Genomic DNA, 20,333 nt, shown 5'->3' on the forward strand with positions numbered 1-20,333 from the left:
GTTGGGCTGTATCCAGTGTGTTTGGCTGTGTCCAGTGTGTTGGGTTGTGTCCAGTGTGTTGGGCTGTGTCCAGTGTGTTGGGCTGTATCCAGTGTGTGTTGGGCTGTGTCCAGTGTGTTGGGCTGTATCCAGGGTGTGTTGGGCTGTATCCACTGTGTCTGGCTGTATCCAGTGTGTTGGGCTGTATCCAGTGTGTGTTGGGCTGTATCCAGTGTGTGTTGGGCTGTATCCAGTGTGTGTTGGGCTGTGTCCAGTGTGTGTTGGGCTGTGTCCAGTGTGTGTTGGGCTGTGTCCAGTGTGTTGGGTTGTATCCAGTGTGTGTTGGGCTGTGTCCAGTGTGTTGGGCTGTATCCAGTGTGTTGGGCTGTGTCCAGTGTGTTAGGCTGTGTCCAGTGTGTTGGGCTGTGTCCAGTGTGTTGGGCTGTGTCCAGTGTGTGTTGGGCTGTGTCCAGTGTGTTGGGCTGTGTCCAGTGTGTTGGGCTGTATCCAGTGTGTGTTGGGCTGTGTCCAGTGTGTTGGGCTGTGTCCAGTGTGTTGGGCTGTGTCCAGTGTGTGTTGGGCTGTGTCCAGTGTGTTGGGCTGTATCCAGGGTGTGTTGGGCTGTATCCACTGTGTCTGGCTGTATCCAGTGTGTGTTGGGCTGTATCCAGTGTGTGTTGGGCTGTATCCAGTGTGTGTTGGGCTATATCCAGTGTGTTTGGCTGTGTCCAGTTTGTGTTGGGACTGTGTCCAGTGTGTGTTGGACACATACAACACACACACATACTATTGTGCCCATTCTTCACACACACACACACACACACACACACACACACACACACACACACACACACACACACACACACACACACACACACACACACACACACACACACACACACAGGACATCTGTTTCAGATTTGATGTCCTGGGTGCTCCTTCTCATTGTGTATAGTTGTGAACCTCCAGCTATCTGTTTAAGATGCCAGACCTTATTGATTCAAGCTGAATGCAGAGCCCTGGGTGTGTTGCAGTCCTGTCAAAGAGTACACTCTCATTTGTCTTCAGAAATGAACACAAAAAGGTTCTGTGGTTTCATTTCTTCCCTAGTCCTTTTTCAGTCCCTGAGTCTCCATAGATGACATATCAAGATAAGATCCCCCTCCGCCCACATCAGAAGTGTTACCACATACATTACTAAAGGGAACAGGTGAAATGTCTCTCCTCTCTCTCCACAGATCCAGCCCTATGATAAGATAGCAGCGCTGCCCCTGCCGGACAACCTGGCAGACAGTCTCAACAAGCTGGTGGTCGTCAAGTTGAATGGAGGCCTGGGGACCAGCATGGGCTGTAAAGGCCCCAAGAGCCTCATCAGCGTCCGCAACGAGAACACTTTCCTGGACCTCACCGTGCAGCAGATAGAGGTACCTGTCGTCAATGTTGTTAGAATGTCATCAGCAGTCATAGACATGGCATGAGCAGTCATAGACATGTCATGAGCAGTCATAGACATGTCATAAGCAGTCATAAACCTGTCATGAGCAGTCATATACATGCCATAAGCAGTCATAAACCTGTCATAAGCAGTCATAAACCTGTCATGAGCAGTCATATACATGTCATAAGCAGTCATAAACATGTCATAAGCAGTCATAAACATGTCATAAGCAGCCATATACATGTCATAAGCAGTCATAAACATGTCATGAGCAGTCATATACATGTCATAAGCAGTCATAAACATGTCATAAGCAGTCATAGACATGTCATGAGCAGTCATGGGCATATCTGGCTCCTGAGGCACTGCATCTCAGCGGTCTGAGGCACTGCATCGCAGCGGTCTGAGGCACTACATCTCAACGGTCTGAGGCACTGCATCGCAGCGGACTGAGGCACTGCATCTCAGCGGTCTGAGGCACTGCATCTCAGCGGTCTGAGGCACTGCATCTCAGCGGTCTGAGGCACCGCAATACAATGGTCTGAGGCACTGCATCTCAGCGGTCTGAGGCACTGCATCGCAGCGGTCTGAGGCACTGCATCTCAGCGGTCTGAGGCACTGCATCTCAGCGGTCTGAGGCACTGCATCTCAACGGTCTGAGGCACCGCATCTCAGCGGTCTGAGGCACTGCATCTCAGCGGTCTGAGGCACTGCATCTCAACGGTCTGAGGCACTGCATCTCAGCGGTCTGAGGCACTGCATCTCAGCGGTCTGAGGCACTGCATCTCAGCGGTCTGAGGCACTGCATCTCAGCGGTCTGAGGCACTGCATCTCAGCGGTCTGAGGCACTGCATCTCAGCGGTCTGAGGCACTGCATCTCAGCGGTCTGAGGCACTGCATCTCAGCGGTCTGAGGCACTGCATCTCAGCGGTCTGAGGCACTGCATCTCAGCGGTCTGAGGCACTGCATCTCAGCGGTCTGAGGCACTGCATCTCAGCGGTCTGAGGCACTGCATCTCAGCGGTCTGAGGTACTGCATCTCAACGGTCTGAGGCACTGCATCTCAGCGGTCTGAGGCACTGCATCTCAACGGTCTGAGGCACTGCATCTCAGCGGTCTGAGGCACTGCATCTCAGCGGTCTGAGGCACCGCATCTCAACGGTCTGAGGCACCGCATCTCAGCGGTCTGAGGCACTGCATCGCAGCTGTCTGAGGCACTGCATCTCAACGGTCCGAGGCACTGCATCTCAATGGTCCGAGACACTGCATCTCAATGGTCCGAGGCACTGCATCGCAGCTGTCTGAGGCACTGCATCGCAGCTGTCTCAGGTACTGCATCTCAGCGTTCTGAGGCACTGCATCTCAGCGGTCTGAGGCACTGCATCTCAGCGGTCTGAGGCACTGCATCTCAGCGGTCTGAGGCACTGCATCGCAGCGGTCTGAGGCACTGCATCTCAGCGGTCTGAGGCACCGCATCTCAACGGTCTGAGGCACTGCATCTCAGCGGTCTGAGGCACTGCATCTCAGCGGTCTGAGGCACTGCATCTCAGCGGTCTGAGGCACTGCATCTCAGCGGTCTGAGGCACTGCATCTCAACGGTCTGAGGCACTGCATCTCAATGGTCCGAGGCACTGCATCTCAATGGTCCGAGGCACTGCATCTCAGCGGTCTGAGGCACTGCATCGCAGCGGTCTGAGGCACTGCATCTCAGCGGTCTGAGGCACTGCATCTCAGCGGTCTGAGGCACTGCATCTCATCGGTCTGAGGCACTGCATCTCAGCGGTCTGAGGCACTGCATCTCAGCGGTCTAAGGCACTGCATCTCAGCGGTCTGAGGCACTGCATCTCAGTGGTCTGAGGCACTGCATCTCAGCGGTCTGAGGCACTGCATCTCAGCGGTCTGAGGCACTGCATCGCAGCGGACTGAGGCACTGCATCTCAGCGGTCTGAGGCACTGCATCTCAGCGGTCTAAGGCACTGCATCTCAGCGGTCTGAGGCACTGCATCTCAGCGGTCTGAGGCACTGCATCTCAGCGGTCTGAGGCACTGCATCTCAGCGGTCTGAGGCGGTCTGAGGCAGCGGTCTGAGGCACTGCATCTCAGCGGTCTGAGGCACTGCATCTCAGCGGTCTGAGGCACTGCATCTCAACGGTCTGAGGCACTGCATCGCAGCGGTCTAAGGTACTGCATCTCAGCGGTCTGAGGCACTGCATCTCAACGGTCTGAGGCACTGCATCTCAGCGGTCTGAGGCACTGCATCTCAACGGTCTGAGGCACTGCATCTCAGCGGTCTAAGGCACTGCATCTCAGCGGTCTGAGGCACTGCATCTCAGCGGTCCGAGGCACTGCATCTCAGCGGTCCGAGGCACTGCATCTCAGCGGTCTAAGGCACTGCATCTCAGCGGTCTAAGGCACTGCATCTCAGCGGTCTAAGGCACTGCATCTCAGCGGTCTAAGGCACTGCATCTCAACGGTCTGAGGCACTGCATCTCAGCGGTCTAAGGCACTGCATCTCAGCGGACTGAGGCACTGCATCCCAGCGGTCCGAGGCACTGCATCTCAGCGGTCTAAGGCACTGCATCTCAGCGGTCTGAGGCACTGCATCTCAGCGGTCTGAGGCACTGCATCTCAGAGCACTGCATCTCAGCGGACGGGGCACTGCATCTCAGCGGTCTGAGGAACTGCATCTTAGTGCTTGCGGCATCCCTAATGACTCTGGTTCGATTCCAGGATGCATCACGACCGGCCTTGATTGGGAGTCCCATAGGTCGGGTGCACAATTGGCCCAGCGTCGTCCGGGTTTGGCTGGGGTAGGCCGTCATTGTAAAAATAATTTGTTCTTAACTAACTTGCCTCGTTAAATAAAGGTTAAAAATGACATAAGTGTTGTCATAACTGTCATTATATCATTATAACTCATAATGACTTGTTATAACAGATATGTGCCACAAGAGTGTTGTACGCATGACATAAGAGACATCATAAGAATTGTATAGTGGTTACATTTTATCACCCCTCAGCCCCATTTCTGAAAACGTACCAAACCAAGTGACTGGGCTGTCGGTGGGCTGAAGCAAGGACTCCAGATTATGACTTTAATGAGGGAGAGACGACTGGACACACACACACAGAGAGAGAGAGATGACTGAGAACCTTTACTCAGGGGAGAGGGCAGACGTGGGAGTTGGTGAACATTAATGTGAGTTGGTATCCATTTTCTCACTAAATGGCCTGATTCACAGTGGAGGTAATATGCCTATATCTGGAGGGTAAAATGACTGTCCCAGAACCACTGGGATGTGAGACAGACACAGGACACAGTGTGTGGAGGTGGGGAGAGTGTTCATGATGTGGATGTTGATGAAGGCAGCCCCCCCCACACCTCTCTGATTCAGAGCGGGTTGGGATACATGTGGAAGACATATTTCAGTTGAATGCTTTCAGTTGTTCCCTTTCCCTTTGCTTGCAGCCATTTCACAACACACACAGATACACACACACACATATACAGACAACCACACACAAGCCCGCAAACAAATACCGCCTCTCTCTTGCTCTGACACACACCTCTCAGTTCCAGCACACTGCGCTCTCTGTCCCCCCTCTGCCTGGCCAAACCCACAGACCTGCCCCATAGAATAACACCTCTCAGTTCCAGCACACTGCGCTCTCTGTCCCCCCTCTGCCTGGCCAAACCCACAGACCTGCCCCATAGAATAACACCTCTCAGTTCCAGCACACTGAGCTCTCTGTCCCCCCTCTGCCTGGCCAAACCCACAGACCTGCCCCATAGAATAACAGCTCTCAGTTCCAGCACACTCACTCTCTGTCCCCCCTCTGCCTGGCCAAACCCACAGACCTGCCCCATAGAATAACAGCTCTCAGTTCCAGCACACTGCGCTCTCTGTCCCCCCTCTGCCTGGCCAAACCCACAGACCTGCCCCATAGAATAACAGCTCTCAGTTCCAGCACACTGCGCTCTCTGTCCCCCTCTGCCTGGCCAAACCCACAGACCTGCCCCATAGAATAACAGCTCTCAGTTCCAGCACACTGCGCTCTCTGTCCCCCTCTGCCTGGCCAAACCCACAGACCTGCCCCATAGAATAACAGCTCTCAGTTCCAGCACACTGCGCTCTCTGTCCCCCCTCTGCCTGGCCAAACCCACAGACCTGCCCCATAGAATAACAGCTCTCAGTTCCAGCACACTGCGCTCTCTGTCCCCCTCTGCCTGGCCAAACCCACAGACCTGCCCCATAGAATAACACCTCTCAGTTCCAGCACACTGCGCTCTCTGTCCCCCCTCTGCCTGGCCAAACCCACAGACCTGCCCCATAGAATAACACCTCTCAGTTCCAGCACACTGCGCTCTCTGTCCCCCCTCTGCCTGGCCAAACCCACAGACCTGCCCCATAGAATAACACCTCTCAGTTCCAGCACACTGCGCTCTCTGTCCCCCCTCTGCCTGGCCAAACCTTTCAGACCTGCCCCATAGAATAACACCTCTCAGTTCCAGCACACTGCGCTCTCTGTCCCCCTCTGCCTGGCCAAACCCACAGACCTGCCCCATAGAATAACAGCTCTCAGTTCCAGCACACTGCGCTCTCTGTCCCCCTCTGCCTGGCCAAACCCACAGACCTGCCCCATAGAATAACACCTCTCAGTTCCAGCACACTGCGCTCTCTGTCCCCCCTCTGCCTGGCCAAACCCACAGACCTGCCCCATAGAATAACAGCTCTCAGTTCCAGCACACTGCGCTCTCTGTCCCCCCTCTGCCTGGCCAAACCCACAGACCTTGAATAACAGCTCTCAGTTCCAGCACACTGCGCTCTCTGTCCCCCTCTGCCTGGCCAAACCCACAGACCTGCCCCATAGAATAACAGCTCTCTTTTCAGTCAGACTGCCTGAAGACGTTAGAGAGCTTTCCACACAGACCCTCAGCTGATCTTATGATATACTAAATATAATGATCATGATGTTTACTGTCACTTTTCTATATTATCTACTTCACTTGCTTTGGCAATGTTAACATATGTTTCCCATGTCAATAAAGCCCCTGAGAGAGAGAGAGAGAGAGAGAGAGAGAGAGAGAGAGAGAGAGAGAGAGAGAGAGAGAGAGAGAGAGAGAGAGAGAGAGAGAGAGAGAGAGAGAGAGAGAGAGAGAGAGAGAGAGAGAGAGAGAGAGAGAGAGAGAGAGAGAGAGTGAGAGAGAGAGAGAATAGAGAGACTGAGAGAGAGAGAGAGAGAGAGAGAGAGAGAGAGAGAGAGAGAGAGAGAGAGAGAGATTGTAATTTGGAGAGAGGGTGAAGAGGAGAAGGGCTGTTTTCTTAATCCACAGGACCTCTTTATCCCTCCTCTCTAGCCTGCTGACCTTTCAACTCTGTCCTGTGGTCCTCTGAGGAAATGGGAGTTCATAACTTCCCAAAATTCATAAAACGAAACATAAAATGGTTGCACTACATCTAAACCAACATCCTACAGTGGAATAGATCCTGTTGGCTGCCAGTCAGACAGTGTGTGATTTCCTGATAGTTACGTTGTTTGTGTCATATCCTGGTAGTTACATTGGTTGGTAGTGGAGCTGAACTTCACACGACCCCACCTCTCCTTGGACAGTCCACCCTTAATGACCTCATAAAGCCAGGCGAACCTCGACCAGCCTGGTTGCTTCATAAACTCCACAACACACCCACAGTTTTTTTAACGGTTTACCGTAACAACCCCTCCCTCGTTAAAGTCTGGACTCTAGAGTCTTCGGGCTTGTTCAGCATTGCAGCCGACTGGGCAGCCAGACTGCCGACTAACTTTACAAATCACCTTGCATCATAAATAACTACTCTTATGATTTGTCAGTCACAATGCATCTCGGATTTGATGCTCTCAACACTGCCATTGCATTAGCTCCAAACAGCCTGTCACTTGGTTTGCTGTGGCCAGTATGACGGCCAAGCACTCCTTTCACCTGTTCTCAATCCAATATGGCTGCCAAGCACTCCTTTCACCTGTTCTCAATCCAATATGGCCTGCCAAGCACTCCTTTCACCTGTTCTTAATCCAATATGGCTGCCAAGCACTCCTTTCACCTGTTCTCAATCCAATATGGCTGCCAAGCACTCCTTTCACCTGTTCTCAATCCAATATGGCTGCCAAGCACTCCTTTCACCTGTTCTCAATCCAATATGGCCGCCAAGCACTCACCTTTCACCTGTTCTCAATCCAATATGGCGCCAAGCACTCCTTTCACCTGTTCTCAATCCAATATGGCCGCCAAGCACTCCTTTCACCTGTTCTCAATCCAATATGGCCGCCAAGCACTCCTTTCACCTGTTCTCAATCCAATATGGCTGCCAAGCACTCCTTTCACACTCCTTTCACCTGTTCTCAATCCAATATGGCTGCCAAGCACTCCTTTCACCTGTTCTCAATCCAATATGGCTGCCAAGCACTCCTTTCACCTGTTCTCAATCCAATATGGCTGCCAAGCACTCCTTTCACCTGTTCTCAATCCAATATGGCCGCCAAGCACTCCTTTCACCTGTTCTCAATCCAATATGGCTGCCAAGCACTCCTTTCACCTGTTCTCAATCCAATATGGCTGCCAAGCACTCCTTTCACCTGTTCTCAATCCAATATGGCTGCCAAGCACTCCTTTCACCTGTTCTCAATCCAATATGGCTGCCAAGCACTCCTTTCACCTGTTCTCAATCCAATATGGCTGCCAAGCACTCCTTTCACCTGTTCTCAATCCAATATGGCCGCCAAGCACTCCTTTCACCTGTTCTCAATCCAATATGGCTGCCAAGCACTCCTTTCACCTGTTCTCAATCCAATATCTTTTTTTCCCTCAGCACTTGAACAAGAAGTACAACACAGACGTTCCTCTGGTCCTGATGAACTCCTTCAACACGGATGAAGACACCAAGAAGATCCTTCAGAAATACACACACCACCGTGTCAAGATACACACCTTCAACCAGAGCAGGTAACACACGCACCACAGTATGTCTCATATCTTGCTTGATCCGAATATATGAGACATACTGGACATTAACCTGGAAATCCTGCCTGTAGCGGTAATGAATGGACTCTAAAGACTCAAAGGAAAAATCCACCCAAACCACTAATTCCATTCATTTACAGTGTTAAATAACACTAACATGTGAGTATGTGTGAGAAAAGTAGCTAAACTTGTGAGTATTTAAATATTTAATTTTGCCGTTATAATAAGGTTGGTAGCAACATGGAAAATCATTGTGGAAATCTGTTGCAGTTCAAATCAACTACAACATCCACAATGCAACGCTCTCTCTATGGGCTGGCTGGCTAGCTAACAAGGAAACATAGCTACACACAATAATACCAAAGATAATATCAGCATGTAGAGTAGACAGTTAGCTGTAAAATTGACTAAATAAACGGCACTATCAATTGTGACACATCACCTGGAATCAGTAGCAACATTTGACTTTTTTATTTTATTTACATTGTATAAAAGTAGAGACTGGGATAGAAAATGGTATATCATACTACTACCAATACAAACATTGTCATTGCTGTAGTATGAATCTGCAGGTAGCGAAAGCTAACCAACTAGGTTCAATGTTAGCTAGCTAACATTAGGCTAGAACTAGCAATGCAAATGGTTTCTGATTCAAATAATATTACTGCACAGATTATACACGTAACGTTAGATAGCGAGCCAGCATGCTAACTTTCACTAGCTAGCTAACAGTATGCTTTAACTTGCAATGAAAACAACTTTCTGACAAAATTAGAAACTTAGAATATCTGAAATTGTAGCTAAACTCTTAACGGTATACACTAATGAACGCTTCACGGTAGACCGGAACCATTTAACTCAGTTTTGTTTGTAGCTACATCTTGTTTGTCAGCGTTGTGTCAAGTCACTCCGGTTCACACAGACCGTGGCGTGTGCAGAAACTGATCTGCCGATAGCGCCTGCTAAATTCAGGCCATGAAAGAGAAAAGTTTCTAAACTTTTGCAGTTCTTCATGGCTAACATTATATCTTTCAAAAACACTACAGTAGAAAGGACTATCAACATATACAGTATTGAGCAGCTCACGTTATAGACAGAAGTATGCTATATGGCAGACCAATCGAAACTCATCTCACGGCATGTCCAGCCCATTCATTATGTCAGCCAATCATGGCTGCCAGTTAGGTTCCTGTCTTTTTCCGTGGCTAAACCAACTAGGCTCATAATTTAACAATTTTATTCATATTTACAGATGGAATACAAGTTTGTTATTAATGCAAATCAAATCAAATGTATTTATATAGCCCTTCATACATCAGCTGATATCTCAAAGTGCTGTACAGAAACCCAGCCTAAAACCCCAAACAGCAAGCAATGCAGGTGTAGAAGCACGGTGGCTAGGAAAAACTCCCTAGAAAGGCCAAAACCTAGGAAGAAACCTAGAGAGGAACCAGGCTATGTGGGGTGGCCAGTCCTCTTCTGGCTGTGCCGGGTGGAGATTATAACAGAACATGGCCAAGATGTTCAAATGTTCATAAATGACCTGCATGGTCAAATAATAATAATCACAGGCAGAACAGTTGAAACTGGAGCAGCAGCACGGCCAGGTGGACTGGGGACAGCAAGGAGTCATCATGTCAGGTAGTCCTGAGGCATGGTCCTAGGGCTCAGGTCCTCCGAGAGAGAGAAAGAAAGAGAGGAAAGAGAGAATTAGAGAGGGCATACTTAAATTCACACAGGACACCGGATAAGACAGGAGAAGTACTCCAGATATAACAGACTGATCCTAGCCCCCCGACACAAACTACTGCAGCATAAATGCTGGAGGCTGAGACCGGAGGGGTCAGGAGACACTGTGGCCCCATCCGAGGACAGCCCCGGACAGGGCCAAACAGGAAGGATATAACCTCACCCACTTTGCCAAAGCACAGCCCCCCCACCACTAGAGGAATATCTTCACCCACCAACTTACCATCATGAGACGAGGCTGAGTATAGCCCACAAAGATCTCTGCTACGGCACAACCCAAGGGGGGGGGGCGCCAACCCAGACAGGAAGATCACATCAGTGACTCAACCCACTCAAGTGACGCACCCCTCCTAGGGACGGTATTAAAGAGCCCCAGTAAGCCAGTGACTCAGCCCCTGTAATAGGGTTAGAGGCAAAGAATCCCAGTGGAAAGAGGGGAACCGGCCAGGCAGAGACAGCAAGGGCGGTTCGTTGCTCCAGAGCCTTTCCGTTCACCTTCCCACTCCTGGGCCAGACTGCACTCAATCATATGACCCACTGAAGAGATGAGTCTTCAGTAAAGACTTAAAGGTTGAGACCGAGTTTGCGTCTCTTACATGGGTAGGCAGACCATTCCATAAAAATGGAGCTCTATAGGAGAAAGCCCTGCCTCCAGTTGTTTGCTTAGAAATTCTAGGGACAATTAGGAGGCCTGCGTCTTGTGACCGTAGCGTACGTGTAGGTATGTACGGCAGGACCAAATCAGAGAGATATGTAGGAGCAAGCCCATGTAATGCTTTGTAGGTTAGCAGTAAAACCTTGAAATCAGCCCTTGTCTTGACAGGAAGCCAGTGTAGGGAGGCTAGCAGTGTAGTAATATGATGACATTTTTTAGTTCTAGTCAGGTTTCTAGCAGCCGTATTTAGCACTAACTGAAGTTTATTTATTGCTTTATCCGGGTAGCTGGAAAGTAGAGCATTGCAGTAGTCTAACCTAGAAGTGACAAAAGCATGGATTAATTTTTCTGCATCATTTTTGGACAGAAAGTTTCTGATTTTTGCAATGTTACGTAGATGGAAAAAAGCTGTCCTTGAAATGGTCTTGATATGTTCTTCAAAAGAGAGATCAGGGTCCAGAGTAACGCCGAGGTCCTTCACAGTTTTATTTGAGACGACTGTACAACCATTAAGTGCACATGGAAGTTCACATGTTCCAGAAGGCATTTCTGCCATGCTACATCATTGGGATCCACGGTGCATTCTGGGAAATTCCTGGACAATGAGCACTCTCCTTCAAGGAGTGAATGGGATTCTATTGGGCGCTAGCTCAAAAACCCAACTTTTGCACCAATTTCAACTTTTGCACCAGAAGTACAACATTCCAATACTTTTCAGAGATGTGAGATAATTCACTTGCTATCTGTAATATCATATAGCTTTAGAATCGTGACATTACGTACTTTTGAGGAAATAGGCAAGTTTCTTGATATATACACTGACTTTGAAGGGATTGCGTTACAATTAGCTTAGAAACCGCTTGACGCAGCATGACGACGTGATGTGATTTGTCACAGCTGGGTGGGGCGTTATATTTTCCTTTATTCATCTTCTTTCTATAGTAACTCAGGCAACAGCACCATGCAATGCACCCTGGGCTAAAGAGGCAGACCAACAGGAAAAATGTGCTACATAGACCCTCCATTAAATGACACATTTCTCGAGGTAGGAATATTGCAAAAATATAATCAAAGTCTTATTTGAGAAGACATTCTCCGGAGTTATGACATCGGCCAGTATTGACATCTGCGTGTATGAGAGACGTTTTGGGGATCTAAAAGTCGTTTTCCTATTAACTTCCAGTGTAGTCAGAGTGACTTTATCTCAGTGCTGCATCACAGCGGCCGGAGTTCTGCCTGCTTCAACGCCAATAACTCAGATACACGTGAAAACAGGAATTGACCCGGAGAATCCATAGAACATCCCTGAGAGATGCACACAAACAATATAACTTTCAACAAGGGTGAACCTTTCTTTTTAAGCAGTGGACTGTCTGTTGAATTGGACTGTAGACTAACAGGCTTGTAGTGTTAATATTTTATCAGCCTCCTCCAGGAGGGCTTTACCTCAGAAGCTCCTACGCCTTCAGAATACAATCAAACACAAAGTGAGGATCAAGCTGAAGTGTGTCAAAAAGCCTGGTCAGATGACAACTTAATCCTCTTTTAATGGGCCCTTCCCTCTCCTCTCCTCCTCCTTCCTTCTTTCCCTCTCCTTTCTTCCCCTTCTTTCCTCTGCCTTCCCTCTCCTCTTCTCTTCTCTCATCTGAGCCCTCTTATCCATGCCAGAACTGTCTTCCCCCTTCCCTCCCCCTCCCCCCTTCCCTTCCCTCCCTTCCCTCTCCCTTCCCTTCCCTTTCCCTTCCCCTTCCCTCTCCCTTCCCTTCCCTCCCCCTTCCCTCTCCCCTCCCACTCCTCCCCTTCCCTTCCCTTCCCTCTCCTCCCCCTTCCCTCTCCTCCCCTTCCCCTCTCCTCCCCTTCCCTCTCCCCTTCCCCCCCCTTCCCTCTCCTCCCCCTTCCCTCTCCTCCCCCTTCCCCTCCTCCCCTTCCCCTCCCTCTTCCCCTTCCCTCTCCTCCCCCTTCCCTCTCCTCCCCCTTCCCTCTCCCCTCCCCCTTCCCTCTCCTTCCCACCCCTCCCCTTCCCTCCCCCTCCCCCTTCCCTCCTCCTGTCCTCCCCCCCTTCCTCTCCTCCCTCCTCCCCCTTCCCTCCCTCCCTTCCCACCCCTTCCCTCTCCTCCCCTTCCCTCTCCCCCTTCCCTCTCCCCCATTCCCCCACCCCTCAATCCATACCTCCTTCCCTCTCCTCTCAGAACGATCCCTTCCCTCCACAGACCTTCCCTCTCCCCTGTCCCTGCCCAGACAGACCGATCTAAGGTCCTCCCCCTTCCCTCTCCTCCCCTCCTCCCTTCCCTCTCCAGACCCCCCTTCCCTCTGCCCTGTCCTCCCCCTTCCCTCTCCTTTCCCTCCCCCCCCCCTCTCAGGTCTCCTCCCCCTCCCCCTTCCCTCCTCCTCCCCACTCCTCTCCTCCCCCTCCAGACCCTTCAGGTCCCTTCTCATGCCCAGACCTCCTCTCCTCCCCTTCTCTCCATCCTCTCCCTGGCCAGACAGACAGACCGATCTCAGGTCATCCCCCCTATTCCCCCTTTACTGTGGGGAGTTAAGGTGGTCATCACTGCAGACAGACCGATTCAGACACTTTCAATGCAACATACCAGAAACTAAACTAACTATGCAAGACTTAATATGCAAGAGATGATTGTTGTAGGCAGACAGATCTCAGGCATCAGAGTAGGTCATTCTGTTGCATTGACAGGCTCAGGTCATCCTCCCTCTCTCAGGCTGTACTCTACACAGAGACCAGTGAGCCATAACCCTCATGGCCAGACCCTAGCAAGACCATCTCCTCCCCCTCTCATGCCCAGACAGACCAATCTCAGGTCATCCTCCCGTCTCATGGCCAGACAGACAGACAGATCTAAGGTCATCCTCCCCTCTCATGGCCAGACAGACAGACCGATCTAAGGTCATCCTCCCCTCTCATGGCCAGACAGACAGACCTTAAGTCATCTTCCCCTCTCATGGCCAGACAGACAGACCGATCTAAGGTCATCCTCCCGTCTCATGGCTAGACAGACAGACAGATCTCAGGTCATCCTCCCGTCTCATGGCCAGACAGACAGACAGATCTCAGGTAATTCTCCCCTCTCATGGCCAGACAGACAGATCTTAAGTCATCCTCCCCTCTCATGGCCAGACAGACAGACAGATCTCAGGTAATTCTCCCCTCTCATGGCCAGACAGACAGACCGATCTAAGTCATCTTCCCCTCTCATGGCCAGACAGACAGACATATCTCAGGTAATTCTCCACTCTCATGGCCAGACAGACAGACAGAAGTCATCTTAACTAAATTCATGGCCACCCTCTCTCTCCGTATTCTTCCGTCCATCCTGCCCTCTGTCCCAGGTACCCCATATTAATAAAGAGTCCTCCTGCTCTCTGTCCCCAGGTACCCCGTATTAATAAAGAGTCCCTCCTGCTCTCTGTCCCAGGTACCCCGTATCTAAAGAGTCCCTCCTGCCCTCCCTCTGTCCCAGGTACAGATTAACCTAAAGAGTCCTCCTCCCCTCTGTATGGCCAGATAATAAAGACAGTCCCTCATGCCCTCAGACAGGTATATAATAAAGAGTCCTCCTCCCCTCCTGCCCCTGTCCCAGACAGACAGATTCCTCCTCTCTGTCCCAGGATCTAAAGAGTCCCTCCTCTGCCCCCTGTCCCTCTGTCCCCAGAGTACCCGATAATAAAGAGTCATCCTCCCCCCTCTGTCCCAGACCCGTATTAATAAAGAGTCATCCTTCCCTCTCTGGCCCAGACAGACCCCATATTCATAAAAGTCCCTCCTGCTCTCTGTCCCAGACAGACAGACAGACAGATTAAGTTTATGTCCCAGGTACAGACATATTAATAAAGAGTCCTCCTGCTCTCTGGCCCAGACAAAGACCTTCTGATTATTTATTCATAAAGAGTCCTCCTGCTCTCCCCTTCAAAGAGTCCCTCCTGCTCTCTGTCCCAGGTACCCCCGTATTAATAAAGAGTCCCTCCTGCCCTCTGTCCCAGGTACCCCCGTATTAATAAAGAGTCCCTCCTGCCCTCTGTCCCAGGTACCCCGTATTAATAAAGAGTCCCTCTTGCCCTCTGTCCCAGGTACCCCGTATTCATAAAGAGTCCCTCCTGCTCTCTGTCCCAGGTACCCCCGTATTAATAAAGAGTCCCTCCTGCCTGTGGCCACAGACATTGGTATGACGGGTGACAACGCTGACGTGTGGTACCCTCCTGGCCACGGGGACATCTACGCCAGCTTCTACAACTCTGGTCTGCTGGATCAGCTCATCACAGAGGGCAAGGTACACACACACACACACACACACACACACACACACACACACACACACACACACACACACACACACACACACACACACACACACACACACACACACACACACACACACACACACACACACACACACACACACACACACACACACACACACACACACACACACACACACACACACACACACACACACACACACACACACACACAGAGAGAGAGAGGCAAGGTTCTTTCAAAGTGTTTTCCTCACCATCTTAAATAAGAATGCCCCTTTCAAAAAATCTAGAACTAGGAACAGATATAGCCCTTGGTTCACTCCAGACCTGAATTCCCAGCACAAAAACATCCTCTGGCAGACTGCCATAGCATCGAATAGTCCCCGCGATATGCAACTGTTCAGGGAAATCAGGAACCAGTACACGCTGTCAGTCAGGAAAGCAAAGGCTACCTTTTCCAACAGAAATTTACATCCTGTAGCTCAAACTCCAAAAAGTTCTGGGACACTGTGAAGTCCATGAAGAACAAGAGCACCTCCTCCCCAGCTGCCCACTGCACTGAGGCTAGGTAACATGGTCACCACTGATAAATCCATGATAATCAAACATTTCAATTAGCATTTCTCAACGGCTGGCCATGCTTTCCCTCCTGGCTGCCCCAACCCTGGCCAACAGCTCTGCCCCCGCAGCTACTTGCCCAAGCCTCCCCTGCTTCTCCTTCACCCATATCCAGATAGCAGATGTTCTGGAAGAGCTGCAAAACCTGGACCCGTACAAATCAGCTGGGCTAGACAATCTGGACCCTCTCTTTCTAAAACTATCCGCCGCCATTGTTGCAAGCCCTATTACCAGCCTGTTCAACCTCTCTTTCGTATCGTCCGAGATCCCTAAAGATTGGAAAGCTGCCGCGGTCATCCCCCTCTACAAAGGGGGTGACACTCTAGACCCAAACTGTTACAGACCTATATCCATCCTGCCCTGCCTCTCTAAAGTCTTCGAAAGCCAAGTTAATAAACAGATCACTGACCATTTCGAATCCCACCGTACATTCTCCGCTGTGCAATCCGGTTTCGGAGCTGGTCACGGGTGCACCTCAGCCACGCTCAAGGTACACAACGTTATCATAACTACCCTCGATAAAAGACAGTACTGTGCAGCCGTCTTCATCGACCTGGCCAAGGCTTTCGACTCTGTCAATCACCGTATTCTTATCGCCAGACTCAATAGCCTTGACGTCCTCACCTGGTTCACCAACTACTTCGCAGACAGTGTGTTCAGTTTAGTGTGTCCTGTTGTGTCCTGTTGTCCAGAACTCTGGCAGTCTCTGTGGGGGTACCACAGGGTTCAATTCTCAGGCCGACTCTTTCTCTGTATATATCAACAATGTCACTCTTGCTGCTGGTGATTCCTGATCCACCTCTACGCAGATGACACCATTCTGTATACTTCTGGCCCTTCCTTGGACACTGTGTTAACTAACCTCAAACGAGCTTCAATGCCATACAACACTCCTTCCGTGGCCTCTAACTGCTCTTAAACGCTAGTAAAACCAAATGCATGCTTTTCAACCGTTCACTGCCTGCACCCGCCCGCCTGACCACCATCACTACTCTGATCGGTTCTGACCTAGAATATGTGGACAACTACAAATACCTATGTGTCTGGCTAGACTGAAAACTCTCCATCCAGACTCATATCAAACATCTCCAATCCAAAATCGGCTTTCTATTTCACAACAAAGCCTCCTTCACTCGGCAGGGGCGGCAGGGTAGCCTAGTGGTTAGAGCGTTGGACTAGTAACCAAAAGGTTGACAAGGTTCTGCCCCTGAACAGTCATTGAAAATAATAATTTGTTCTTAACTGACTTGCCTAGTTAAATAAAGGTCAAATTTAAAAATTTAAAAACTCACGCTGCCAAACTTACCCTCGTAAAGCTGACTACCCTAACGATCCTCGACTTTGGCGATGTCATCTACAAAATAGCTTCCAATACTCTACTCAGCAAACTGGATGCAGTCTATCACAGTGCCATCCGTTTTGTTACCAAAGCCCCTTATACCACCCACCACTGAGACCTGTATGCTCTCGTAGGCTGGCCCTCGCTACATATTCGTCGCCAGACTCACTGGCTCCAGGTCATCTATAAGTCTATGCAAGGTAAAGCTCCGCCTTATCTCAGCTCACTGGTCACGATAACAACACCCACCCGTAACACGCGCTCCAGCAGGTATATCTCACTGGTCATCCCCAAAGCCAGCACCCCCTTTGGCCGCCTTTCCTTCCAGTGGGAAGCCACTGCTGCCAGTGACTGGAAACGCAATTGCAAAAATTGCTGAAGCTGGAGACTTACATTTCCCTCACTAACTTTAAACATCAGCTATCTGAGCAGTTTACCCGATCGCTGCAGCTGTACATAGCCCATCTGTAAATAGCCCAGCCAATTTACCTACCTCATCCCCATACTGTTTTTATTTATTTACTTTTCTGCTCTTTTGCACACCAGTATCTCTACCTGCACATGTTCATCTGTTCATTTATCACTCCAGTGTTAATCTGCCAAATTGTCATTATTCGCTCCTATGGCCTATTTATTGCCTTACCTCCTCACAACATTTGCACACACTGTATATAGACTTTCTTTCTTTTCTATTGTGTTATTGACTGTACGGTTGTTTATTCCATGTAACTCTGTGTTATTGATTGTGTCACACTGCTTTGCTTTATCTTGGCCAGGTCGCAGTTGTAAATGAGAACTTGTTCTCAACTAGCCTACCTGGTTATATAAAGGTGTTCTCAACTAGCATACCTGGTTAAATAAAGGTGTTCTCAACGAGCCTACCTGGTTATATAAATGTGTTCTCAACTAGCCTACCTGGTTATATAAAGGTGTTCTTAACTACCCTACCTTGTTATATAAAGGTGTTCTCAACGAGCCTCCCTGGTTATATAAAGGTGTTCTCAACTAGCCTACCTGGTTATATAAAGGTGTTCTCAACTAGCCTACCTGGTTATATAAAGGTGTTCTTAACTACCCTCCCTGGTGAAATAAAGGTGTTCTCAATGAGCCTACCTGGTTATATAAAGGTGTTCTCAACGAGCCTCCCTGGTTAAATAAAGGTGTTCTCAACTAGCCTCCCTGGTTAAATAAAGGTGTTCTCAACTAGCCTCCCTGGTTATATAAAGGTGTTCTTAACTAGCCTCCCTGGTTAAATAAAGGTGTTCTCAACGAGCCTCCTGGTTATATAAAGGTGTTCTCAACTAGCCTACCTGGTTAAATAAAGGTGTTCTCAACTAGCCTCCCTGGTTAAATAAAGGTGTTCTCAACGAGCCTCCCTGGTTAAATAAAGGTGTTCTCAACTAGCCTCCCTGGTTAAATAAAGGTGTTCTCAACGAGCCTCCCTGGTTAAATAAAGGTGTTCTCAACGAGCCTCCCTGGTTAAATAAAGGTGTTCTCAACAAGCCTCCCTGGTTAAATAAAGGTGTTCTCAACTAGCCTCCCTGGTTAAATAAAAAATGTAATAAAAAAGGTTAACCACTCTATCTGCAGCACTGACCACTTTTTAAGGAAAATATTTATTTTATTTATACAATTTGTAAATGATATTAAATAATTCAGCCGGCGCTGCTATTGATACTATGTTTCTTCTCTTGTGTAAAATGTTAATTCCATAACGTTGTAAAACCACATGGGAGCAAAGTCAAACAATCGAGTTCCAAGTTACCAATATACCACAGGAGGTTGGTGGCACATTAATCGGGGAGGAGGGGCTCGTGGTAATGGCTGGAGCTGGATCATTGGAACGGTATCAAATGGTTTCCAGGTGTTTGATGCCATTCCATTTGCTCCGTTCCGGTTGTTAGAACGAGCCGTTCTCTCCTCAGCAGCATCCTGTGAAATATACACTGAATATACCAAACCTTAGGAACACTTTCCTAATATTGAGTTGCACCCCAGGAAGAATGGCTGCTTTCACAACAGAAAGGAGTACATCTTTGTGGATCCTGATAAAATACCCCCCCCCTTCCTCTTCAGGGGTACATCTTTGTGGATCCTGATAAAATACGTTCCCCCCCTTCCTCTTCAGGGGTACATCTTTGTGGATCCTGATAAAATACCCCCTCCCTCCCCCCTTCCTCTTCAGGGGTACATCTTTGTGGATCCTGATAAAATACCCCCCCCCCTTCCTCTTCAGGGGTACATCTTTGTGGATCCTGATAAAATACCCCCCCCCATCCCCCCTTCCTCTTCAGGGGTACATCTTTGTGGATCCTGATAAAATACCCCCCCGTTCCTCTTCAGGGGTACATCTTTGTGGATCCTGATAAAATACCCCCCCCCTTCCTCTTCAGGGGTACATCTTTGTGGATCCTGATAAAATACCCCCCCCTTCCTCTTCAGGGGTACATCTTTGTGGATCCTGATAAAATACCCCCTTCCTCTTCAGGAAGTACATCTTTGTGGATCCTGACAAAATAACCTGGTTCCTCTTCAGGGGTACATCTTTTGGATCCTGGATCCTGAGTAAAATATCCTGATAAAAGACCCCCCTCCTCTTCAGGAGTACATCTTTGTGGATCCTGATAAAATACCCCCCCTCTTCAGGAGTACATCTTTGTGGATCCTGATAAAATACCCCCCCCTTCCTCATCAGGAGTACATCTTTGTGTCTAACATTGATAACCTGGGTGCTACGGTGGACCTGAACATCCTGCATCACCTGGTGAGCCAGCCCAACGGGAAACGCTGTGAGTTCATCATGGAGGTCACCGACAAGACCCGCGCTGACGTCAAGGTGGGTGGCAGGAGGAGGCGGCGGCCATGTTGTGGTCTCTGTTAGTGGTTTGTTCTGTCTTCTTTATTCACCTCTCGCTATTAACACTTTGTCATCATTTTATTCACACTTTATAAACATTTGATTCAATTGTTGTTAATTCATTAATGTGGAATTGGTATATCTTTTTTTTTTACTTTTAAATTAATTATTTATAGCCATTTACTTTTTAAGAATATAACGTATAAATAAATAATGAGCTTTAGTTAAACTGTACTACCCCATCAGAACCCAAAATAACCTCTTTCTCTGTCTCTCTCTGTCTCTCTCTGTCTCTCTCTGTCTCTCTCTGTCTCTCTCTGTCTCTCTCTGTCTGTCTCTGTGTCTCTGTCTCTCTCTGTCTGTCTCTTTCTCTGTCTTTCTGTCTCTGTCTCTCTGTGTTTCTGTCTCTGTGTCTCTGTCTCTCTGTCTCT

The 20,333-nt window shown here is 49.2% G+C and overlaps 1 protein-coding gene across 3 annotated transcripts in view; it reads left to right on the plus strand.

Annotated features, from left to right (window-relative positions):
• The window catches only part of LOC135536549 (UTP--glucose-1-phosphate uridylyltransferase-like), a 79,573-nt gene that overhangs the window by 31,582 nt on the left and 27,658 nt on the right, over nt 1–20,333 (plus strand). For all 3 annotated transcript variants that reach the window (XM_064962847.1, XM_064962846.1, XM_064962849.1), the window contains exons 4-7: nt 1,218–1,403; nt 8,261–8,394; nt 14,943–15,099; nt 19,741–19,881. In XM_064962847.1, the coding sequence (XP_064818919.1) occupies nt 1,218–1,403; nt 8,261–8,394; nt 14,943–15,099; nt 19,741–19,881 (618 nt within the window). The remainder of the gene's footprint in view (nt 1–1,217; nt 1,404–8,260; nt 8,395–14,942; nt 15,100–19,740; nt 19,882–20,333) is intronic.

The sequence above is a fragment of the Oncorhynchus masou genome, unplaced genomic scaffold, assembly GCF_036934945.1.
Source record: "Oncorhynchus masou masou isolate Uvic2021 unplaced genomic scaffold, UVic_Omas_1.1 unplaced_scaffold_631, whole genome shotgun sequence".
NCBI classification, from domain to species: Eukaryota; Metazoa; Chordata; class Actinopteri; order Salmoniformes; family Salmonidae; genus Oncorhynchus; species Oncorhynchus masou.